Below are 26,352 nucleotides of genomic sequence, written 5' to 3'. Positions count from 1 at the left end.
CAGGAGACACTGGGGGGTACGGGGGAGGTGGTCGGCACTGGGGCAACTTGCAAACGCAGACCCTGTGAAGGCAGCCACCACTACCCAGCGCTAGCTGATAATTATTAGATATTTCAAGAGAAACCAGAAATCTGTATTTCTGTAAAAATCTCTCGTTTTGAAAACATTGGCAACCAGTTTTAACAATTACTAAGCAAAGGATAGACCAGCACTGAACCCAAATAACAGATGGGTCTGGGGGCCAGGAGCAGTCCCTGGCCAGCAGTTGACTGTTCTCATGGAAACTGCCTCACCTGGAAGACGTTGCCAACAATTGCTGCCTTCCCAAATGGGGACCTCTTCCAGTCAGCTCAGTGATGATTTCCAGTATGACCAAAGCTCAAGCTAAAAATTAATTATTTGGCTTGAGTAGATACTAATTGACTGAATTCTGTATACCCATTTGTGTGGGGGCCAGAAGGATGAGTCAGAGATGCTGGAAGTGAGTGAATTAAAAAAAAAAATGCACATGGTATTTGGTCACTTTGTGACATTCACTGTATTATTCTAAAACAATGCTATCCATGCCCTATACCAGAAAGGATTGTTGGCAAGAAGACAGTCTCATTTGGATCTAGAACCAGCTGAGTAGAAAAATAACACAGAATCAATTCTATCCTTCAAAATCTACCATTGGAAATCTTCTTAACTCCCTGACTTTAAATGTGCTCATGTTGTTAAAGACAAAGAACTTTGTTTTAGAGTTTGAAAGAGAAGTCCAAAAGCAATAGAACCGTATTCTATTAATGGATTGGCCCTTTCACTTACTCAGGGACCGTCATGCAGACTTAGTGCATAATGTTCTTCTAGACCCTATGGCAGAGCCACTCCCAGCCACTTACTACAAAGACAGATCATTTTCCTTCGTTGCTGCTCTCCTGACAAGTACAGCCCTCAACCCCCTAAAAATATGACAGCCAGAAAATGAGATCTCTTTTGTCACTGCCTATGACATTTAGTTACTGATTTGGTCCAATAACTCGAGGAGATTTTCAATTTAATGTTGCAGCCTAATAATTGTTTTTCTTCTTCCTGACTATCTCTAATCACTTTATTTCCAACTTGCACAAGGACTGATAAAGGACATGTGCTTTACCAAGACAATAACAGCTTGTCTTTGGATGATATTTTCTGGTGGGGAGGGTACATCTTACAGGCACTTTTAAATTCTGGTAGAAAAGAGGGAAAGACTTTGATGTTGACATTTCGTTCTTTTATCACCTCAGTACATTTCTTCCAGATGTAAAGTATCCATTTGTTTTCTTTAATTAAAACCTGATTAATTAAATCTTACAGAAAAATTCAAATATATCAAATGGTAATAAGCAGCAGCCTAGGTCTTAATCATTCTGCAAATACAAACAAGAAATGAATGCATTTTTGTAAGGCTGTTTTTAATCTGAGTATATGAAAAAGGCAGCTCCTTTTTCTTTACAGTATAACGAAAAATCTCTTAGAGTCTGTGTTCCTTCTCCCTGATTTTTGAAGTGATTTTGATTTTTGAAATGAAATTATTTTTCTTTTCAGAATGGAATCACAGCTTATGAAGTTAAAAGCCTTCACTGGAACTATTGCTTATTATTTTTAACTTGCCATATGAGACACCTACCAGAGTCCTAAGACGGAAACCATATCTAGAGATCCAAAAAGGAATCATTAATTGTGATTACTTTCCTTCTTACTATTTCTCTGTTCTGTAAACATCTTTTGAGCACACTAATCAAATTGTAAGATGGGGATGAAACCATCCTATTTCTAATTACAAAATTCTAAGTACCTTCTTCGGTTGTTTTCGTCAGAATACCAAATCCTAGGTCTTAAATTAAAATGACAAAATTCTTTCTGGATGACAGATGAACTTTCATTTTTAAAAAGTAGGTTCTCTTGGCTTCCAACTTTCCATCATTTCTCCCTGTAAATAAGCTTGTTTTCTCATGGAAATATTGGTTTGGTTTATCTGCCTGATAATAGTGTATCTACAGAATATAAATGAACAACGTCGCCAGCACCTCCCTGAGAAATTCAAAATTCATTGTCCCTCATCCTAACATCATCGTTACATTGATCCTAGAGCAAGTGAAGTATGGGAAGGACCCTTTAAGAAGGATGTTTCCCACCTGCACGGAGTGAATTAACACTTACAGGCTAACAGAGTATCACAAAATTAAATAAAACCGTGGCTCTTTAGTAAAATTATGATGGGTTCCTTTACATGGACATCCTGGGCTGTAAGCCCCACTTACCATATCCTACAGCAGCTTTACTCAATGGTGGCTTGGAAGCCTCATCTGGATTCCTGTGCCTAATCTTCCTAAATTTACTGAAAACACTTTCCACAGGTGGACCCTGAAGATGCACAGTTGTTACAAGTTCTTTAAGTAATTCTTATGCATACTTCAGTTTAAAATACTGTCCACTTGTTGTATAATCTTCTTTGATCAGTTATTATTATGCAACTAAGAACCTTAATATATAAAACCAGGCATTGTCTTGGAGGGTTGCAGATTTAACAAGAGGAAGATATAAACTACAAGCAGCACAAAGGAAGCCAGTGAGGGGGTTAGCTGTGTTTGCTGTCAAGGGTGGAATGGGGCTTAGACTGGGTGCTCCACAGCTAGGTTTGTAGCTAAGTTTGTAGCCCTTCACATGCCCTGCACTCTTGGGGCTAGAAGGCAATCAACCAACCAGTCTTGTAACAATGCTAATGTCTAGAACTGTACCTAGTATAGCAGAGGCACTCTCCAAGACCCTTGTGAAATAACCGAGTACTTGGGTACAATGTGTATTGCAGGGGAGCCCTGCCCAGAGAACGGGAGGAGTCCAGGCTCCGTATCAACCCACCACAGCTCTCCACGCAGTGACTACGCAGCCTACACCAACAGCAACCATGCCGCCCCCAGTGGAAATGCCTCTCCGCCTGAAGGCTTCGCCTCCCACAGCCTGCAGACCAGTGATGTGGTGATTCACCGCAAAGAGAACGAAGGCTTCGGCTTTGTCATCATCAGCTCCCTGAACAGACCTGAGTCCGGATCCACTATCAGTGAGTGATGGCTTCACTTGCCTTTGTACAGAGGGTGTTGTGTTTGTTTGTTCTGGTGGTGGGGATACTGGACGTGCAGATCAGAGGACTGTCATAGGCGTCTTGTGCAGTGGGAAAGTTACAGGCTGTGAGCACAAATAAGGCATCTTAACACATGATTAGCCAAACATTGCTGAACCTTTGGCTCAGGAAGAATACAAGATCATACCTGATGTTCCCCTGACCCCACAACTCCCATAAAAACCCTCATTCATTCATTTTAAACTGGGAAGAAAGTCAAACCAAGTGGTGTGGGATGTTGGTGTGAGGGGAAGGGAGCTGCCTCCTGTTTGATAGGATGAAATTAGATATGCAAAAGATCTGTGAGGAAAGCAGTCCAGGAGGGAGCCTTGAGGTTAGAAGGAGTTCAGCATTCCAGAACTCTGTAGAAGTCCAGTGTGGCTGTGATGGAGTGGACAGGGGAGCACGGCATGAGACCAAGACAGGAGCCAGGCTGCACAGGGCTTCACATGCCCATGGGAAGAAGTCTGGATTGTAACCCAAGTCATGGGAACCCTGGAGGGGGTTAAGCAATGGACAGGAATCCGATTTATATTTTTTAAGTCTGCTTTTGTGCAAAATGAAATCAGGGGAAGAGAGCAAGAGTGAAAGCATGAGACACAGTTAGAAGGTCATGTAAACAGCCCTGTGGGTGCAGAGATACTGGAACCTTCTCCTAGGGTAGTAGCAGTGGAAAAGGGAGTTGTACGTGACTTCACCTGGGGTTCCTCCAAATCTGTGGGTCTGTACAACAGGTGACAGTCAGAGGTTGTATTTCTCTTGCAATCAGTCATCTTATAGATTCTCAGTCTTCTTGGTGGTTTTCCTTTTAGCAACACATTCCAGAAGTCACTCGGCCACTGGCAGGTGATAGGACAGAAGAAACAATAGGAAAATTTGCTTCTTTTTCATATTGAAGTGATTTAGTCCAAAATATTATACATAGAAATACCAAAACTAAGAGCATTTAGACAAAAAATAATTGAATCATGTTGCAGTCTTAAAATTCTTACAAACTGTGGTTGTTTCCAGCACATGGGGGAGGGGGAGTTGTCAAACAATACTCAAAAAATTAAATCATTGAGAATGAATAAGAACTTTCTTTTTTTTAATGTTTACTTATTTTTGAGAGAGAGAAAGAGAGAGCACAAGTAAAGGAGGGGCAGAAATAGAGGGAGACACAGAATTCAAAGCAGGCTCCAGGCTCCGAGCTGTCAGCACAGAGTCTGACGTGGAGCTCGAACTCATGGACTGCAAGATGGTGACCTGAGCCTAAGTTGGACCCTTAACCGACTGAGCCCCCCATGCACCCCGAGAATGGATAAGAACTTTATATGATAAAGTTAATGTTATCAAAACACCACCAGGACTGAATAGAAACAATTACCTTTGACAAATTCAGGAGTGAAAACTATAAAAGTGTTGAACCTCAGCGAATATGTTGCAGAAGCTAAATTATATACATTTGAAAGTGCAATTTTATTTCTCTTTCCCTTCATGACAAGATGAAGAAATAAATCCAATCTTTAAGCAGAGAGTAAAACAGGATACTGTCAGTACAATAGATTCACCAAGATTAAAAGGACATAAGACTAAAGATTTTCGTGAATTATATAAACAGCGTTCTAATAATTTATACTTGGGGAAAATGTTCACAGAGAGCTTTTGTAGCTATTCCAGTCAGTCAGATTGTTTACTGGGGAAGGAAACCTAAAGGACTGGAATAAAAATAAAAAGTGTACCACCACAGTTAAAGTGTTAAACGTGTATTTAAGGTCTCAGCTTTATTCGAAGTGTGACAGCATTATTGCTAAATGTAGAGGGAAGTGTGTGTGTGTGTGTGTGTGTGTGCATGTGTGTGTGCACACACATGCACTCATTACATAGAGAAACCACAAATGCTTTTTCTATTGCAAATAAACCCATGCATAGGTAGATTTGGAAAACAACAGGTACAAGTGCTTAAAATTAATGTGAATTTTTCCTCCTACCAAGTGACATTAGACTGACCTCAAAAGAATAATTCTAACCATTTTCAAAATGGTATATTATTTTATATCACCCTAGAGAGTGGAAATATATTCATAATGCTTCCTGGCTTCTTTTCTCACATATTTATTTCTTTCAATTTAAAGAGTTTGAAATGCAAGTTGCCCCCATGTTCTGTGGGAAGAGCAGTTATTACACTGATGGCCTGCAGCGTTTACAATATATAATTTGCAGCATGCACCTGAAAGCTTTCTGGACCTAATGCTGCTTCATCTGCTTCATACTTAACTTCTGTTACAATTTTGAGGTCTAATTTTGAACAGAAATGCTAAATGCCTCATGAATAGTAAAGAGCCACCCTCATGTCACATATCATTGTCAGAATATCAAGGGTCCTTGGCTCTATGAGTCTGGAGAGCATGATACGATCAGGTACTCAAGAGTCACAATCAATCATGGGGCTTGGGTCACTTCTCTCTTCGTGTCTTACCTGAGCCCAAGGACCAGGAACATGATCATGGTTTTTCTCATGGCTCCTGAGCCTTTTTCATTGGCAGACAGAGTGCTGTTTTGTTATGCCGTTGAGAGGTGAACCACCTAAAGTATATGCCTGGATTCAAAACCTGGCTTCATCAATGCCCACCTGTGTGACCTTGAGGAAGTTACATGACCCTTTGGGCCACAGTTTCCTTGGCAGTAAAGAGAAGATAATGTTAGTCCCCATGCTGATGGGCTGCTCTGAATGTTAAATGAATTAGTACATGGAAGTGCTCAGACCAGCCCTGGCTCAGAATAAGCACTAAGTATGTCACTGTTGCTGTCTAGACCTCTGTCATCTTTCCATTCCATTAGCTGCTCAGAACTCACATGGGCTGTCTGTTCCATCAGACATGAGTCAGCACCCCCACTCTCCCAGAACAGCTAGATATGAGCAGCCAATGAACAGCTCTGAGGTCCAGCTCCTCATCCCCACGTGCTGACCTTCTGGGAGCACAGTCTTCTCCCCCAGCCACCCTGCAGCCTGGGTTGGGGGTTGGGGGTTGGGATTGAAGCAGCGGAAGCCACACCAATCCAGCTGAGTATGCCCTTTTTTTGCTGAGGCTTCAGGCTGGAAATGTCCCCAGAATTCTCTAGCCAATAAACTAGAAACGTCATGGGAAACAACAAAATTCAGGCCCGAAGCTGTGCCTTTTACAATCTCCTACAAATATGATGTCTCTATTGAATTTATCAGAGAAGACAGGAGAGATGGAGAAAACAAATGTAAATTTCACCACCCTGAAGGTGGAAAAAAGAGTTACTTTCTGGATGCTGGATGTTCAACCAGTTGAGAACTTGGGAAGTAGGGTTCCTGGATTATTTATTCCCTGGCCTTTAGTCTGGCCCACATTTCTTTTTTCCAAAATATTGTTCCCCAAAATTTAAGAAGAAATTTCCTTTATATTAGTTAATGTAATTAAGGAATGCCATTTCCTTCCAAAGCCAATGACCCAGGAGGCCAAACATTGCTTGGAAGGAGATAGAACCTAGAAGCCTCTATCTGAGGTCCAGCAATATCCTTCCTGATTTAAAGCGGGAATAAGCAAATTTCCTGAGCATCTTGTCCCATTGTCCAAAATATTAAGTACTTTTTTTTCAGACCCTAAAATTGGAACCAAGAAAACAAAATGGTTTGCAGACCAGAGCCTGGGACAGTAATCTGTAACAGGCAATTGAATTTTAAATTCTTTAAAAGACTCTAACAAATATTTGTATACAAAGATGTTTGTTGCCATGTTATTGATAAACATGGAATATTGGAAACCATGTTAGAAACTTCTCAAAAACTGGAGACTTTGGTATATTTGGGAAGTTCAAGGCATTTCCTGCCTTTGTCTAGCTCTGTTGTGACTCTCACTGAGGTCTGTGTGCACAGGATACAGGAGACTCAGGTCACTGTCTGACTCCAAGCGGAGCAAGTGCTTGCTCTGTGAAGATACCCCTGTGGTCATCTGCACTGGGGTTGACAGGTTGGGGCTTCCCAGCCCAAGGCTGAGCCCTGACATCCAGGTTTCACTGAAGAGCTATCACCTGTCTTTGTACATGCTTCCTGCTACTTTCCCCAAACCTGCTTTCCTACCAGAGGTTCCCAAGAAGGGCTTTGGCACAAATGATAAAATCAAAGTAAACCCTCAGTCTCCTGCTGTTCAGGAAAGTTATGTTGGCATTTATGGGGTAGACGTACACAGGCAGCTTCCACATCAGTGAGAGAGGTGGGCAGCTTGTTGAGAGAATTTATGAATTTAGATGCAGGCCAATGACAAGCTGAGAGGGAGAACATATTCAGGACAGCAGCCACAGCAACAATCCAAGCAGTCACAGTAGGGGCACGGTCATCATGGCCCTTCCTGCCTTCATTGGTATTGTCCTAACAGCAGGGACTCTGTTTTCTTTGGGGGTGGGGGTGGGGCCTCAGGGGCTACAGAATCAAGTGCTGGACCTTTCTAGTGGAGGGTGAATATGAAGTGGGCACCAAATATTGGGGTGCATGAGAAAGGCAAGATGAATGGATGAAGACTCACAATGAGGGGAGGATTTCGTGATAATTCTGGGAGCATGGGGGTGCTCTTACCTGTCCCAAAGTGCTGGGTCATAGGCAGACACTGTTGCAAGGTAAGTGGCTAGTAAAGGCTAGGGCCCTCAGAGAGCCACCCCCCTCCCCAAGCAGGCCAGAGTTCCCATCCTAGGAGGATGAGCCAGGAGCCCCTTTCCACACACACACACACACCTGGCCATTGGCCTTACTTTGTACATCAGAAAGCTCTGCACACCCTTCAAGCCACTCTTGGCCTATGGAAGAGTCAAAAGAAAAAAAAAAAAAAATGCAAGCATATCACCCGTTAGCATACTGCCGGCTAATGAACAATCTTTCAGCTCTGTGCCGGCGCGAAAAATCTTTGTTTCCACATGTGTGCATTCTCTGGCACAGGTTGGAGTACAGACATGGTCATTGTTAACTTTCCCTAAGGCCCACTGCAATCTGACATTCTAGAACGAGTTCGTTATCTTTGGTAAAACGCCCTGATAATTTTTCTCAGTATCTTTGATGATATCCATAGGGTTTGGAGTTTAAAATTTTTTCTAGAAATGCAAAGGCTTACCTAGCGGGTGTCTTATGACATTTTAAAGCATAGTTTCCTAAAAACGGTGAAATAAAAGTGAACAAAGCAGTGAAACGGTTTGGGATTTTTCCCACCAAAACTCATCCCACAGACCATGCAGCCACTGAATAGTCATTTGAACTTAGGGAAGTACAAATTAAAACCAAAAGCCAGGGCGCCTGGGTGGCTCAGTCGGTTAAGCGTCCGACTTCAGCTCAGGTCATGATCTCATGGTTTTGTGGGCCGGAGCCCCGAGTCAGGCTCTGTGCAGAAAGCTCTTGTGTAAAAAGCCTTGGGTAAAACTGAGGCCTGGATCGTATTTTTCATTGGCACAGGCTATCATTTTATTTATTTTTTTTAATATGAAATTTATTGTCAAATTGGTTTCCGTACAACACCCAGCGCTCATCCCAACAGGTGCCCTCCTCAATACCCATCACCCACCCTCCACTCCCTCCCACCCCCATCAACCCTCAGATTGTTCTCAATTTTCAAGAGTCTCTTATGGTTTGGCTCCCTCCTTCTCTAACTTTTTTTTTCCTTCTCCTCCCCCATGGTCTTCTGTTAAGTTTCTCAGGATCCACATAAGAGTGAAAACATTTGGTATCTGTATTTCTCTGTATGACTTATTTCACTTAGCATAACACTCTCCAGTTCCATCCATGTTGCTACAAAGGGCCATATTTCGTTCTTTCTCATTGCCACGTAGTATTCCATTGTGTACATAAACCACAATTTCTTTATCCATTCATCAGTGGATGGACATTTAGGCTCTTTCCATAATTTGGCTATTGTTGAAAGTGCTGCTATAAACATTGGGGTACAAGTGCCCCTATGCATCAGCACTACTGTGTCCCTTGGGTGAATTCCTAGCAGTGCTATTGCTGGGTCATAGGCTGCTGGAGGCCCCCAGGCAGCTCTACCCCACAGTTTACCCTACTATCCTCGAGAGTAATGTGGCACACTTCTTGTAATACCCTTTGGTTACAAAGCCTTGCCCTAAATGAAGTCTCTAAATATCAGTAACTGATAAGTGCCTTGTCTTATATTTTATTGGTTTAGGTTATAGCAGTGGATCTTCTTCACACCTCCATATTGAGGTCTGTTCATTGATCATCTTATTTTCCTTTAAGTGCATTTATTTATTTTGAGAGAGAGAGAGAGAGTGCTGGAGAGAGGCAGAGAGAGAGGGAGAGGGCTGTCAGCACAGAGCCCGATGTGGGGGCTCGAACTCTCGAACCGTGAGATCATGACCAGAGCTGAAACCAAGAGTCAGATGCTGAACTGACTGAGCCACCCAGGCGCCCCATGTTCAATGGATCGCCTTAAAAGCACAGGTACCTTGTGGGACTCTTGCCAACGTTAGGACCTTGACCCTCTCTAAATCACCGTAAGTGTTGACCAACCAATGTTCCAGCCCTAAGAGTCACTGCTGCAAAGTTTCTTAAGTCCTACCCATGCAGTTGAACATGGGAATTAGAAAATGAGCCTCATTCCTCTATTTCTCATTGTTTTGCAAGGCAAATTTCCCTTCATAGTTCTTAATCAGCATTGTAAAATATAACACTGCATTCGCCTAATCCTTAAATGAACCCTCTGCTTTGGGTTCCTTCAGTGACACAGTGCTTTCACCTGGAGCTTGATGCCGACGACAGCTCACTCAGGAGGCGTAATGGTGTCACCCACACCGTTAACATGAGTGCTGCTGTAACAGAAGAAATATGGTGGAGGGGGGCAATTTGGGACACCACATAAAATGCCAGTTTTCCTCCAAATATCTGGCTTCTAAATAGAACTCATGAGACCATAAGATAAGCAAATGTCTTCACAATATTATAAAAAATCTACATATACAAAAAAGATAAGATGTCTTCATAGTCTGTACTGATGTACATATGTTTTAATTCAAATCGATCTCATTTATTAGTGTGATTTACTTAACACTTTAGGAGGTAGTCAGGAGGCTAAGGTAGGAAGGGATGCATCAACAAAGATGTCACTTGTGATGGACAGTCCAGTCTTCCTATAACATGGCCCTGATCATAACACCCATGATAGAAATATCTACAAGGTAAAGTTCCAACACACTGTTCTTACATCCAAGACCCTACATGACATGGACACAACCGCAATTTATCCACAACTCTTCGTGATTCTACTCCATCAAAGCTGGCTTAGTTACCCCTGAAAGACAACGTTTGCTTTTCCATCCCAGTGCCCATGTTTTGCCCTGCTGCCACTTGGAATGACGGCTCCTCTTTACCAATAATAAATGTTATCAAACTCTCTCCAAGGCACCATGCTAAAAATCTTACATTGTGTTTAATTTCATAGTAACCCTGTGAGGTAGACTACTGCCCAAATAGTAAACATCTCTCATAAGCAGCTCAAAAAACACTTAATGTCTTACTAAGACTCTGCCTGACCCCTTACCCTTCTCCTTGAAGTGTTTTCTCTAACTCTTAATTGGAATTTTTGCCTGTAAACTCTTTAATTGTTCACTACTCCTTGACTTCCTTTCTATTATTATGCCTGTGATTAGCTATCTAATATTGTCATTGTATTTTTCATGTGTTCATGGTTTGCTTTCCCTAAACAGATTATAAGTTCCTTAAGGGCAAGAAATGATGGCATTTCTTTGAATCTCTCACAGTTCCTGGTAGCATGTGTTTCAAGGATTTGTCACGTAATTTATGTTGGAGGGATTGGATTGGATTCTCCAATAATAATCCAGTGCTGTCTCATCAAAATAAAAGTGGGAATGTGCTCTAACTTTCCCTGCACCTAAACCTAGCCACTCTGTCCCTCCAAGGCAGCAAGACCTATCTCTGAGAACAGGCAAAGCAGCAGAGGATCACTTAGGGGGAGAAATTGTGTGCAAGCTGGTCCTTGCCCAGCATGAGAAATTACACTATAATAAAGTGGAACTAGAACAATGTCCCAGACTACAGGTTTCCCATCAGTTGTTTTCAGCCTGAGTAAATGATTCAACAGCCAGCTCAGAGCCTGGCAAAGTCTCAGATAAGAGAGCCCTCTAAGAAATCAGGCTCAAGGGAGCCGCCTCTGTGTCTCTGGGAAGCCCCTGTAGTCTCAAGCATCTGGGTTGTGAAGCCCTTGTCCTCTGAAGGACCAGGCTGTAGCCTCAGCATGCTCTCTGATTTACCTCCTCCTGGCACTGGCTGTTCCTGGAATCGCCATCCATTTGTGCGAACACCACCTTAGCGATAATTATATTGTCCTACACAGGAGGGTTTGGATGGCATCCCAAGCGCCTTGGAAAAAGTATTCCTTCAGGTTAGTTATTCATTTCACAATCGTCATTAACAAACAACCCATTTCAGTTCCAAGTGAACAGCTTCTCAATCACATTACTTCTTTAGAGGATCTTACCCAGCTACAACCAGGATGAATAGGACTTATTGATCAAACTTCATTGTCTCAATCCTGAGCATGACTACTTTTGATCTCAAGTTAAAACCTAGCTGCGTAGGTCCTACCAGGAGGCAGACAAGCAAACACAAAAAGATTTTATGTCAAATTCTGAGTACTCTGATATCTGAACATTGAAGCATCTATTAACTAAAATGGAAAGACGATTATAAAGATTTCACTCTCTTAGCACTAACAGATTTAAAGATCATTTAATTGTAAGAGTAAGTCCACAGAGAAACACCATCATTCTTATTTATTTTCAAATAGAGGAGCAATGCAACCTATCAAAGAATCTGTGAGTGCTCGCAGTGCATTTTTTTAAATACCAGGCCATTTTTCTTATCGTTTGAATGGAGCTCATAAATCATGAGTTTTCCCCTCCAGGAAATCATTTTTCAGGAGAGTTTTTATTATTGTGTCCGGACTCTCCAGGCAGCAGCAGAAAGTGGATGTGTGGATGTCTTCTTACCTTCAGCTTTTTGGTTGTCTTAAAAGCTGGCAAAACAGTAGCTGTTTCTTCAGGGCTTATATCCTGCAGTTCCTTGTTAGTGCAGGTAGATCGTAACTACGAAGAGAGCCCAGACCTCAGGGACAGGATCACCCTCTACCAGTGCAAAATGTCTATCACTCTCCATGGGGTTTAAATGAATTCCAAGGCTGCAGGTCACTTTTGAAGAAGGCACTTTCTCTTTATAATCTATTCAGGGCCCCAATGAATTAAATTCTCTGTAATTTTATTTTTCTTCTTTTTTCCAACACTCAGCCACATAAGAAAAGCTGGTTTCATATACACAATTCTGTTAAAACATGTTGTTAAGTGAACATAGTATTGTTATTTATCACCATTTTTCAGCTATGTTGAAAGAGTGTTGTGAAGGGATATTTCTCCCATTTGGTCTTGGATGAGTAGCATTTTTTTTGATCCCCTCCTTTCACCAAGGGCTCAGGGAGTACCTGTACCCAAACTAATTTCTGTCACACCAAATCCTGGTAAATACTTTTTTTATTTGTTCATTTCACTACCATTTTGCTTTATAAGATGGGTTTGTTCCCAACCGAACTATTGCCAATATTTCGCTTGGAATCACTTCTAGAGACTAATTAGTCAGCCTCTTCTGGGTGATGATCACTAGGCATTCCGAAGGTGTACAGTGTTAAAGAAAATTTACTAAATAGTGGGGCCTGCTATTGCCATTTTAATTCTCCAGTTTTATCTCTTCCAGATCTTATTTCTGTAGGGTTTGTTTCACAAATATGCCCAGATGTTGGGCAACCAATGAACCCATCTGCTTTCAGGGGTGAAGTGCCCAAAACCTTCTGTTAAGAGGCTGTTCATCATAAAGATGTATATATATATATATGGATTTGTCATGAAAGGAGGGTCTTTCAGAAATCAAGGAAGAGCACATCATTTAAAAGATGGGCCCTTATGGTTCTCTGACACAGAACAATTGAGATAACATGAAATAGAAGAATATTCCGACTTAGAATTCTTCATTCAAATGTGTTACAGACTTGCTAGATGAACAGCAAGATGAAAAATAGCTCATTTCCTGTAGATACTTGATGAAATTAAAACACAATAAAACCTGGTTGCTAAGTGTCTTAGTCTGTTCAGGCTTTTATAGCAGAACACCATAGACTGGCGGCTTATAAACAACAGAAATTTATTTCTCATAGTTCTTGAGGCTGGAAGTTCAGTATCATGATACCAGCAGATCCACTATCTGGTGAAGACCAGCTTCCTGGATCATAAGCAGTCATCTTCTTCCTGTGATCCCACATGGCAGAAGGGGGGCAAGGGAGCTCTCTGGGGTCCCTTTTATAAGGGTACTAATACCATTCATGAGGATTTGATTTTCGTGACCTGATCACTTTCCAAGGTCCCACCTCCAAATACCATCTCTTTGGGGATTAAGTTGCAACACATAAATTTGAGGAGAACACAAATATCCAGTCTATAGCAGCACATTGGCCACTGATACTGATGCTCCCTCATGCTAAGTGGACAACAGAAGACTAACAGTATATAAGATTACAAGATTTAAAGCATGCCCCCAGGTACCTAAGTTTGTGTCTTAGCTGCAATTATGCATGACTGCATTTCCACTCTTGAGAGACTAAGGTGAGCTGTTACCCAAAAATGCTTTCCAGATGCAAAACTTAGTTACATCAGGCCCTCTGGCCTACCACTGATAATGCCTTAGTTGAGGTTCTAGATTAGATTGTGCAGTAGAACTTTCTTGGATGATGGCAATGTTCTATGCTGCACTACACAGTACTGCAGCCACCAGCCTCATGTGGCTGTGGAGCACTTGAAATAAGGTTAGTGTGGCTCAGGAATTAAATTTTTAATTGCCTTTTCCATTCCATTCATTTAAATAGTCCCATGCAGCTAGTAGCCACACATTGGACTGCACATCAAACACCGCAGTAATGCACTGGAGCATTGTAGTGGCCTGTAGGTGCCCTCCCTGCCACTAGCCTTCTTGACACCCTCCTACCCACCCTCCACACAGCTACCATGGCATTCTGTCTAAAATGACTAGTCGGATGATATCACTTACCTTTCCTGATCCATTGGTGGCTTCTCATGTGGCTGTAAAATAAATTCCAAACCCTCAGCATAACCAATAAGTCCTTTCGCAGTCTGTCCCTTCCTTCCTCTGTTGGGTCTCACTGTTTGTGCTCATTGGCATGTCCATATTCCCCAGTACAGACCCTGCTAATCCACCAGCCCAATGCCTTTGCCAGGTCACATCACCTAGGACTGTGGTGCCCACCTGGAAAAGTCCGATTCATCTTTAAAATGCAGACTAGACAGTGTTTCCTTTCTGAAGGCTTCTTAGGCAGCACCCCCCCCAATCTCCCCTTGCTACCTCCTATCTCCCTCCTACTTATTTGAGAGCAGTTCTTTTTTACTTACGTCTATTCATTTCCATCCAAAACCTTCTCTTCACCTCCCCCCTGCTTTTTGACTCTTTCCCCCATTTTTTAAAAAGTTTATTTATTTAGGGGCACCTGGGTGGCTCGGTTGGTTAACTGTCTGACTTCGGCTCAGGTCATGATCTCTCCGTTTGTGGGTTCGGGCCCCGCATCTGGCTCTGCGCTGACATCTAAGAGCCTGGAGCCTGCTTCAGATTCGGTGTCTCTCTTTATCTGTCCTTCCACCACTTGTGCTCTCTCTATCAAAAAAGCAAATAAATAAACATTAATTTTTTTTAAGTTTATTTATTTATTTTGAGAGAGAGAGAGCACAACCAGGGAGAGAGAGGGAGAGAGAGAATCCCAAGCAGCCAGCACAGAGCCCTGTGCGGGGATGGAACTCATAAACTGTGAGATCATGACCTGAGCCAGAATTGAGAGTCGGATGCTTAACCTGGCTGAGCCACCCCAGCACCCTACTCTTTCTCCCATTTTTAAGGTTTAGTCAGATATAGTTAATTTTACCCCTTTTAGGCTATAATCTGTGGGTTTTAGCAAATGTGTTTAGTTATAAACCGCCACAGTGAAGTCAACCCCTCCATCCACTCCCAGCCCTGGCAACCACATACTTGTTTTCTGTTCTAGTTTTGCCTTTTCCCATATAAATGGAATCATGCCCTAGGTAGCTTTTTGAGTCTGGCTTCCCCCACTCAGCATGGTACAGTTTATATTCATCCATGTTGCTTCATGCCTCCACATTGGTTCCTGGAAAAAAAATATTCCTTTGTGTAGATGTTCCATAGTTTGTTTATCCATTCCCCTGTTGAAAGATATTCAGATTGTTTATTGTTTGGTGATTATGAATAAAACTGCTATGAAACTTTTCACTTAGGTTTTTGTGTGAGAATAGTTTTCATTTCATTTGAGTAAGCACGGAAAAGTGGGCTTGCTGGTTCATGTGGTTTCCGAAGTGGCTGTACCATTTTGTATTCCCCTCTATGAGGGTTCCAGATGGTCTACGTCCTGTGTGAGTGCTTATTTTCAGGCTTTCTCGTTGTTGTTGTTGTTTCCATTTTAGCCATTCCAGTAGGTGTCTGGTGATGTCTCATTTCGGTTTGCATTTGCATTACTTCCCTAAGGACTAATGATGTTGCAGGGCTTTTCACGTGTTTTTGTGCTTTCCTTATATCTTCTTCAGTGATGTGTTTTTCCACTCTTGGTCTCTTCCCTCTAGCGTGTAATTGGTATTTCACTGTGGACAACAAAATACATTTTCAGGCTCTTTAGCCTTCCATTTTTCATTTCTCACTCATTTCTCATGTTAGAGTAATAATACTCATTTTATGATGATGATCTCAGGTGAAATTAATTATGGAGACATATGTCTGCTTGGTAAAACCAAAAACACATACAGTCACTATGCTTTAGAAAGCAAGGGATGAGAGAAAATGCATGTAAGCAGAAATCTGAATGAAGTTAAGGTCTACAGTATTTGGATAAGAAAGAGAAGGCTAAGAAAGAAAGACTATGAGTGACAGTTCCTTTGCAAATAAGGAAACTCTGGCATGATTTATTTGGCCACTCACAGGTCACACTGAAGTTGCTTGCAAAATATATATATGATCAAGATCTTCTAGCTCTGGAGCACTTTGCTTGAGGGCCTTTTCATATTTACTTTTATCCAGTCATGCAAAATTGCATTATTTCAAGTTAAAACATGATATACCCTGTTAGTGGAACTTTGGCTTCTGTGGGAAACTGAAGACCCAATAAATATTCATGTAATCTTCTGGATAACATATTGAAAAGGACAGCTGGCTCAGGAGGGATCATTTGCCTGGGTTAGTATCTGTTTCCGTTTACATTAAGAAAATATTGCAAGAAGTTATTATCTACCAGAGGGCTTAGGGGAATACAATGAAAAGCTGATACTGTACCTGATTGCTTTTGACATTTACCTATTGTAACAGGGAAACCGTGTGAAGATAGCCAAGTGACTTTTTACAAAACACAATTTCAGAAGCTATAAAAGGAAAAAGGAGATGGCAGAGATAGAATACACTGCATCTGTAAAAATGAGAAACATGACTTGTCAGCAACACCTGCTTGTAACTATAACCATTTCTACTGGGCCTGCTGAGAAATCACTGAAAGCCAAGTACACTAATGGGTGTGAAGTCTCAAAAGGCAGTCAAAAAATACAGAGGAAAAAAAATGTGGTTTTATGGAACACTTTTAACCCAATACCTGGGGCTGACGAAATGTAATTTTATGACATTTTCTGAACTCTTGAAAAGAAAAGTTGCAGGTTTGTTTCTTTGTTTGGTTGTTTTTGTTTGTTTGTTTGTTTCTGTATTTTTATCTGTCAGGGATACAGGAGACAGCAGGACTTTTAAAGTTTGGTCACATAAATTGTTGACATTTTTTATTTTCCAAATAGATTCCAAATCTCTATCTGTATACTGAAATACTGATGGCAACAACTGGTTTAAATTTACAAAAAATATTTCCAGTTTCTAATTAATGGTGGTAAAATTGTAACATGCTTATCTCCTCCCATTTCTTAGACACCAATAAAATGGGAGTAAATGAGCAAGAATGCAACAAACATGAGTGGGGAAGATATTCTACAGACAAAAAAGTGGCGACACATTTTGCAGGAGAGAGGAAACTGAAAAACAGAAATGGACAGCAAAGATATTATTTCTTTAGAAATTCAGAGCAGCTCAAAACTTAAAAAGCTTGGGATAGAGGGGTGTTGAAGTAGCTCATTCAGTTAAGTGTCTGCTCTCAGTTTCAGCTTGGGTCATGATCTCGTGGTTTCAGGAGTTTGAGCCCTGCATTGGGCTCTGTGCTGGCAGCGCAGAGCCTGCTTGGAATTCTCTGTGTCTCTCTTTCAGTGCCCCTCCTTTCATGCTGTCTCTGTCTCTCTCTAAATAAATAAACAAACTTAAAAAAAAAAAAGCTTGGAACAGAATGGAACACAACAACCGTGAATTCCAGATATGAAATGCTCATTTTTAAAATGGAAAAACAAACAAGCAAACCAAGAATAATGAAAGAATACTAGAAGAAATGGAGATAATTGAGGGCACAAAAGAAAGTTTCAAAAATGTCTCACTTACATACATAGATATTAAAACCTCGTGATTTTTTATTTTATAATAAAAGTGGAATGTTATAAAAAAAAGAATACTATGATTAAAGAAAGAATTATTAGAAATTGAAAACATCATAACTGAAATTAAAAATTCAATAGAATGGTTGATGGGCACCTGGGTGGCTCAGTTGGTTAAGCATCTGACTTCAGCTCAGCTCATGATGTCACAGTTCATGAGTTTGAGCTCTGCATCAGGCTCTGTGCTGACAGCTCAGAGCCTGGAGCCTGCTTCGGATTCTGTGTCTCCCTCTCTCTCTGCCCCTTACTCACTCATCCTCTCTCTCTCTCTCTCTCAAAAAATAAACATTAAAAAACATTTTTTTAATCCAATAGAAGGATTGAAAAGAAAAGTAAAGGAAATCACACAAGTAAGATAAAAAGAAAGAGAAAGTAAGAGAGGAGTGATAACTGACAGATCAATCTGGGAAACCAATAGCCAGCCAATAAGAGTTCCAGAAAGAGAGACCAAAGGAACAGAATGGAAGTTATCAAAAAAAAAAAAAGACTATAATGGAAGTTCCCAACCCCAAAACTAAAAAAAAACAAGTCTCCAGACTGAAAAGAACCACAGCATGATGCATTCATGTGGACTTTAGAACCCAAAAATCACCGGGACAATCGTAAACATTTCCAAAAAGAAAAGGTGAAATAAATAGATCACATAAAGGAAACAAAAAATCCTAATGGATTCAGACTTCTCAGTAGCAACACTGGATACTAGAAAACAGTGGAGTAATGCCTGTAATTCTGAAGAAAAATGATTTTTTTCAATCTTTAATTTCATAACAATCTAGAATTTTAGTTAGAATCCATCAATTGAGAAGGTAAAAATGAAGACATTTTCAAACATTAAATATTGAAAAATTATTTTTCTCCCATGCATGTTTACTTAGGAAGATACTGTAGGATATCTTCTAGCAAAATGAGAGAGTGAGTCAAAAAAGATGTCCCAGGGTTTATGGAACTGTGCATCCCATGTTGGAGCACAACAGGAAAGCCCCGAGTGTCACTGAGCAGCAGAACTTGAGACAAACTTACCTACCTATGGGAAGGAGGTCCCTCGACCCCAGGCTCAACTGAACAGATGACTTGAGCAGCTTTGGGGGGGGATAATGAGGAAAGAGAAAGGGTATTGCAGAAGTGGGGGCAGGGGGAATGACACAGTCAGAAACTTGATTCAGGGTGGGAGGGGAGGCAAACTGTACAAGAAAAGAAATGAAATCCCAGTACACTACGGTGAGCAATAGTTACATGGTGAGACTTTCAGCAATGATAACTGGTTTAACTGAAACTAATGATAAAACTGTACGTGGATAAGGAGAGGAGGTGGGCCACTGGATAAGAAGGCCAAATCCTCTAGCATTATAGGAAGTCAATAGATATGACTCCAGTTGACAAATTAAGAAATAGCCATGTAATGGGGCGCCTGGGTGGCTCAGTTGGTTAAGCGTCCGACTTCAGCCCGGGTCACGATCTCGCGGTCCGCGAGTTCGAGCCCCGCGTCGGGCTCTGGGCTGATGGCTCAGAGCCTGGAGCCTGCTTCCGATTCTGTGTCTCCCTCTCTCTCTGCCCCTCCCCCGTTCATGCTCTGTCTCTCTCTGTCTCAAAAATAAATAAACATTAAAAAAAAATTTAAAAAAAAAAGAAAGAAATAGCCATGTAAGAATATAATTTAGAAGTGTGAAGAAGAAACACCTGAAAGATTTTAAACGTTTGCCTTTGGATCACAGAACTGGAGAGGGTGTTGGAGGATTAGGGCAGGAGACTGTGGTTTTTCATTATAAGCATTTAGGTTGTCCTTTCTTTTGTTTTAATTTGTGCATGTATTATTTAAATTGTTTTAATTATAAGACATCTCCATCCATTAGAAGACAATTATTCTGATTATTTTGTCCCTTTTACATCATGATATGAGTTTTGACATTTTTATATGATTTTCTCATTTTATAGAATAATCCAGCATTTTCTGGTAATGACTTGATAAAGCCTCCACAATTAAATCGTAAATAAAAGGAACCTCTTATTCAGGAACTAAATTTGTCATAAAGACAGCGACTAACCCTTTGACAGGGAAAGTTGCTTGTTTGGGATGAGAGTGTTATACTGCCTCTCAACCCTGTGACCGTTTTTATAAAGGAGTAAAACAACTTGTTTTTATGCTTTGCAGGAAATGAAACCCTTTATCATATTTTAATATTAGTAACTCTCTAAACTTTTTCATTATTACTATATCAGGTTGTTGTTTGGTTATTTGTAAGAAAAACTTGCTAAAAGCTATCCAGTTTTACTCACTAAAATTATTCAAGTTGAGCCACACAGAAGGTCCCTGTCTACTCCTTGACTAGAGACTCCTGGGTTGTTGATTTTACTGAGTGGTGGAATGTGTTTCTTTGTCAGGGTTTTGGGGGGCCAGGAAGGGGCTTACACAAAAATGCTGAATAGGGTTGGTATTTGACTTAGGGGATCAAATTTTTTTATAGCAACTTTCAGACCAAAACAGATCAAAAAGAAAATCCTAGCTACCTAGAAATTAGCAAAGTAAAAAGTGAGCTTTTAAGATAGTCCATAAAATGGAAAGTACCTCAACAGAAAATTAAGATTTAAATATCTAAAAGTGGAACTCTTTTTCCATTCTGTTCAGCTCCTCATTCCCGCACATGCTTACCCTCTTAGCCAATGATAGATTTGGGTATCATAACTATTCTGAAGTTTCTTTGGTTCCTGTCATTCTAATGTCTAGACATTTTGCCAGATTATGAGGGAAATAAATCATCAAAAGCACAAATTCCTTGAAATATGGTGGTGTTTATTAAAGTCTATTTAAAGACAGATAAAGAACATTTGCTCTGTAGATGACTAAATAATGAGTGACTAATTATATAAAGATAATTTCCACAACAGAACTGAGGTAATACTTTAGGGTTCTTGCATCAAAATGTGAAGAATTAAGGATCTTCAGTATAATTAACAGAAATTCTCTGGACTACTTCTTCTAGTGATATGTATGGGGATAAGAAATGCAGCCACAAGAAAAAGGAGTTATTTTTGCTCCTCCCCTACCACCCACCTTTGTGATAATTTTCCTGGGTAGCTATAACATATTTTCATTTACATCTTCCAGGGCAGACATTAAAACAATGGGCTGATATGGTTGTATCTACATAAGATCAACTACATAATTTTCAGGGCCCAGTGCAAAATGAAAATGTGGAGTCCTCATTCAAGCATTATTAAGAATGTCAAGATGGTGGGGTGTCTGGGTGGCTCAGTCAGTTAAGCATCGGACTCTTGATTTCAGCTCAGGTCATGATTTCGTGGTTAGTAAGATGGAGTCCCAGGTCGGGCTCTGCACTGACAACGTGGAGCCTGCTTGGAATGGTCTTTCTCCCTCGCTCTCTGCCCTTCTCCTATCCCCTCTCTCTCTCTCTCTTTCTCAAAATAAATAAATAAACTTAAAAAAAAAAAAGAATGTCAAAATGATGACAATAGACGTTAAACTAAACACAAGGCCCTTTTGAGCATGGAACCTGTGTGACTGCACAGGTTATACAACCATGAAACGGTCCTGTACTATAAGCCCACCAAATCTTTGCAAACAAAAAACCATTTTAACCCAGCCTCATGTTCTGGGATGGAACAGTCAAGTTATAGCTAATTACAGTTCTTAATAAAATGAGGTTTCTTTAGATTACCAATTCACTCTCAGTACTTGGCTATGAGATTTTAATTGGTGCAAAATAAAAGCATACAGGGTAAAATATAGCTAACAAGTGTTTCTTTCTATCCAGGCATATAGTTAAATACTTTCTGTATGGTGCTTTCTGCCCTTGGAAACATGAGTTTGGCTGGACTTCCCAGTAGCCATTGATGGGCTCCTCTTCCCATTCTCCCATCTGACCGTCTGCTTATTACCAACTATAGGGTAACTCAACCATTCAACCACAAGAGAATGACTAATGGTGCTGAGAGGGGAAAAGTGCACTTTTGGAATATGCAATCCTTAAAACACCAGGTGCTCGATTTTGGGTCTTGCAACTCAGTTGGCTATGAATGTCAGGGAAGACCTTTTCATTTTTGGAAAGCAAATTCCACAGACTTTTAGAGGAAAACGAGTCATGCTGTTTTTTCTTAATTTTTCTGCAAATTTTTAAAAAATACCAAACACATGTTTTTGCCACATTTCCACTCCCTGATGACCAAGAAAAACTCTTTCGAAGGACACTGTCACACTCCAGGAAGGAACAACATTGAGCTAAATGGATTTGTTACAGTAGAACATGCTTATCCAGGACTTCTAGGAAGGAGATAAGGAAAATCAGCAATTAATACTAAGCCTGGGTTTCTAAAGGCAGGAAAACAGGATTCTTCACTGTGGGTTAAAGTGATAGGAATGCTCTGAGACAATTACTTTTCTGTTGTTCCTATATATTCAGGGTCCATCTAGAGGATCTGGGTAAAGTTATTGTATCAGGGATCTCAGTGAGGGAAACAAGAATTTTGAAGGCAGGAGGGACCTCAACTTCAAAACATCTCTCTTTGCTTCTTCCTCCATGGATTTGATAGGTCCCTGTGTACCACCATGACTTTTTCAGCAAGGGAGCTGCCATTTAGCCTAGGACACTATGTGCCCTCTTCCCCAGAATGAACTTCCTTTTTCCTTACCACTCTCTGAGTCCGCACCTGAACCCAATGATTCACCCCTCCTCTCTACCCTTGTTGAGGGTACCCTTGCTACCTTTACCATGGAGTTGCCAATTTGTGTTATAAGTATTTGTATATGAATCTCCCCAACTTGGCTGTGAGTTTCTTAAGGCCAGATAGCATGTGTTGTTTCATTACTATCTCTCACACTGTGCCGAGCACTGGAGCTGTTAGTAAGATGATGCTATGCAGAAATGTGTTGTTGATGGAGTAGCTGATCCCCCTGCTCTAACCCACAATTCTGAAACTAGACAGTAAATCATTGTCACAAATTATTTTAAGTTTTTTAATGTATATTTATTTTTGAGAGACAGAGACAGAGCATGAGCGGGGGAGGGACAGAAAGAGAGGGAGACACAGAATCCAAAGCAGACTTCAGGCTCTGAGCTGTCAGCACAGACAGAGGGCTCAAACTCATGAATCGTGAGATCATGACCTGAGCCAAAGTCAGCCGCTTAACCGACTGAGCTACCCAGGTGCCCCTGTCACAGATTATTTTAAGAAAAGAAACTGTAGGGGCCCCTGGGTGGCGCAGTCGGTTAAGCGTCCGACTTCAGCCAGGTCACGATCTCGCGGTCTGTGAGTTCGAGCCCCGCGTCAGGCTCTGGGCTGATGGCTCGGAGCCTGGAGCCTGTTTCCGATTCTGTGTCTCCCTCTCTCTCTGCCCCTCCCCCGTTCATGCTCTGTCTCTCTCTGTCCCAAAAATAAATAAAAAACGTTGAAAAAAAAAAATTTATAAAAAAAAAAAAAAAGAAATAAAGATTTAAAAAAAAAAAAAAAGAAAAGAAACTGTAATCATCCAACTGAACACACACACACACACACACACACACACACACACATACTTCTTTCCATATCAGGTCACAGATTTTAAATCCAAACTAATTTTCCTTGCCTCCTTAAACTAATGGCATGTTGTTTAACCTTCACAGATTAATAGAATTGTGAGCTAATGAGAGTTTATGTTATTGATTGCCTTTGAAGTATTTACTATTGTCACACTCATTTCAGAAACTTCTTGCTTATAAATTTGACATAATTGATGCAGAATCCACTTTCCCTATCTAATGCTTTCCTCCGCTTCCATATACAATTCCACTTTGTGGATCTATTAACAAGAAGATAATTAAATGTAAATATGAGTCACGAGTTTTCCTTTTCTGAAATAAAGCACATAAAAAACAAGGAAACATGAAAAAAAAAAAGTGGAGGGAGAGGGAACTACTACCCCTTCCCTCAGGTGCAGCTGAGAATTTCAGGAAGAATCCATCACCAGAAATTTCAGGAAGATTCTATTGCCAAAGCAAAAAAAAAAAAAAAAAAAAAAAAAAAAAAAAGTCATCCAGGCAACTGTGTCATCTTCTTTATGGGAATGAACCTAAGGTAGAACTCAAGAAGAGTTCATTGGTTAACCAGTGGCTGAAGGAGCCTGGATAGACCACACAAAGCTCCCTGAAGAGAACCAAACAGCAAAAAGGGAGGAGGACCATTGCCTCCTGTAGTAGTGGGGCCAAAGACCCAAAGAATCCAGGGCTTTAGAACAAATTTAGGATCCAGTCCAACTGTGTCTGAATAGCCCTACTGAAACAAGGATGTTGTGCTTGAGCAGGCGTCAAAGGGTTAATTCATGTACAGGAAAATATAAAATTGAAAATACTAAATTTTATAATATAAAATATGAATATATAGTGGTGTTTTCCCCACAAAGAAATAAAGGGGAAAAAGATGGGTTTCTTTTTCCATAGCTTATGTGATTTGAAGTTAAAGGGAAATTTCTAAGTAGTGATACATTGTCTCCTTGCCAAATGTTAGCATGTTCAAAGCCTCATGACATATTGCAACTTTTCCAAATACCTGTGTATCCTAAGCACACTGTGTCAAGAAGACTGGTCCAAAGACTTGATTTATGCTGCTGCCTGACAGATGATGTCTGGAAGGCATGCTGTCTAAATGGACTGTGCTCCAGCAGTTACCTTAGTCATCAATTCCCAGAGAATTAACGAGTACCATTCATCCCAATAATAGAAACCAAGGTCATGGCCTCTTCCATGCTCTGTAATTCCATTAGCAATGCACAGAAAGCACTTAGGTCATTAGTTCTGTAGACTTCCTAACTGAGCAAATGGAACTGCATCTTGTTTTCAGGAAGAATCCTCTCTGAGCCCACCTCTTGTCAGTGAGTTGTTGCACATCAACATTCAATGTACTTACATGTGTAGGGAAATTGCTGGTGAAGAAAAAGTGAAGCTGTGTTCAGCTGCCAAGAGTTTCAAGCACTGTTTTTATTAAAGCACATGCCAATAGAAACAATTTTAACAAAACTATGTCAGATGCTTCCAGTTATGGGCACACCTTTTTAAATTGTGTACTCACTCCCATTTTATGTAAGCCACTCAGTCATTCTGTGTGGCTACCATAGAATTTATTTCAGTTTTCATTATTTCATTTTAGTTTTTATTATTTTAGTTTAGTTGTTATTCTGTCTGCCACAGTAAAGTGAAAATGGCCTTGAAACTAAGAGTTATCATCATAAGCAAATAAATCTGTTTACAATGAAACTTTCATCTCAAAATCTCAAGCAGCATGCTTTCCTAAGCTGTTCCTAAGCTGAGCCATGCCCTCAGTTCTCATAATTCAAATTGCTTCCAACCTGGCATATATCAAAAAAAGGAGGGAGTAACCCTAACGTTTGAAGCCACAGGCATAGGTTTGAATCCTGGCTTTGACATTTCTTTGTCTTCTTAACAATAAACTAAACATGATTATTATACTTTTACAGCTACTTCACACTGCTGCTGTCAGGATTTAAAATAAGTGCTTAGCCCAGTGCCTGGAAATTAACAAATGATAACTTATTGTTTTGTTTTTATTGTTATTGAGCTCATAAAAGTGTGTGTGTGTGTGTGAAATCTATGTTTTGAAACATTTGTGGCTTTATGCCCAGGAGATTCTAAATGATGCACGGTAATGGAGGGGAGTATAGGCATGAATAATTCAAAGCAGCAAATCATCCAAATACCAGCTGTATGTGTTTTAAAGTGTATTTTTAAATTTCATTTGAAATGTATTTCTAATACCCAAAGAAATGACTTCAAATAAAGGAATGACACCATGATGTGAAGTCCCAACCAAAAGGGATCTGAGGAGCTGTCCAATTTTCCTCTCCCTTCCTCTCCTCCCCCTTGCCTTCCTTCCTCCCCTTTTCTCTTCCTTCTTCCTCATGTCCTGCCTGTCAAAAGACAGCTGCCACAAAGAACCAGCTTCAAGCAGAGTTTCTGCCTTCCACGCTCCCCTGGATGAGGGCCACTGGTGAAGTGTTTGTGACTGCCTGATTAGAGGCAAGCTGCACTCACCAAATAAAAGTACCAGGTGCCCATGAAACAAGTGCTTGGGTGGAGGAAAGGAACCACAAAGTCAAGAGATACAGTACAGTGTAGCGCCGTGGTTAAGAGCAAAGCCTCTGGAATCGAGCAGACTGGGATTCTAAATCTTGCTTGGACTTTCTGAGTTGGGCAATCGCTAATGACTTTGTAGCTCGGTTTCTTCCACTCTTAAACATGTAATGGTAATTCTATCCAGTATCTCACATGATTTCTTAAGGATTAAATTATATATATTTAAATGTAGTTGTAATTGTGTGTGTTTAAGGCTCAATGCAGATAATGAGGACATCTGTATTATACTAATTTCCCTTTAAATAATAAAGTCTTACTTATGAATTGGCATTTTCCTACACAGACATACAACATCTTTTTTGTAAAACCAGAGAAAAACAAACAGGATACTTGGCCTCATCTAGCATCTGTATAATCCCCAAAACACATTTCTTTTTCCCAAGTGAAGCTGTTTTCCAGTGTTGATACTTAGGAGATACTGTTGTGTCATAA

General features: G+C 40.6%; 1 protein-coding gene across 6 annotated transcripts in view; it reads left to right on the top strand.

The window, feature by feature from the left end:
- The window catches only part of MAGI2 (membrane associated guanylate kinase, WW and PDZ domain containing 2), a 1,340,829-nt gene that overhangs the window by 1,187,957 nt on the left and 126,520 nt on the right, over positions 1 to 26,352 (top strand). For all 6 annotated transcript variants that reach the window (XM_078442525.2, XM_078442526.2, XM_078442524.2 and 3 more), the window contains one exon: positions 2,831 to 3,079. In XM_078442525.2, the coding sequence (XP_078298651.1) occupies positions 2,831 to 3,079 (249 nt within the window). The remainder of the gene's footprint in view (positions 1 to 2,830; positions 3,080 to 26,352) is intronic.

This window comes from Panthera onca, chromosome A2, assembly GCF_046562875.1.
Source record: "Panthera onca isolate mPanOnc1 chromosome A2, mPanOnc1 haplotype 2, whole genome shotgun sequence".
Taxonomy (NCBI): Eukaryota; Metazoa; Chordata; class Mammalia; order Carnivora; family Felidae; genus Panthera; species Panthera onca.
This window is presented reverse-complemented; position numbering and strand designations above follow the sequence as displayed.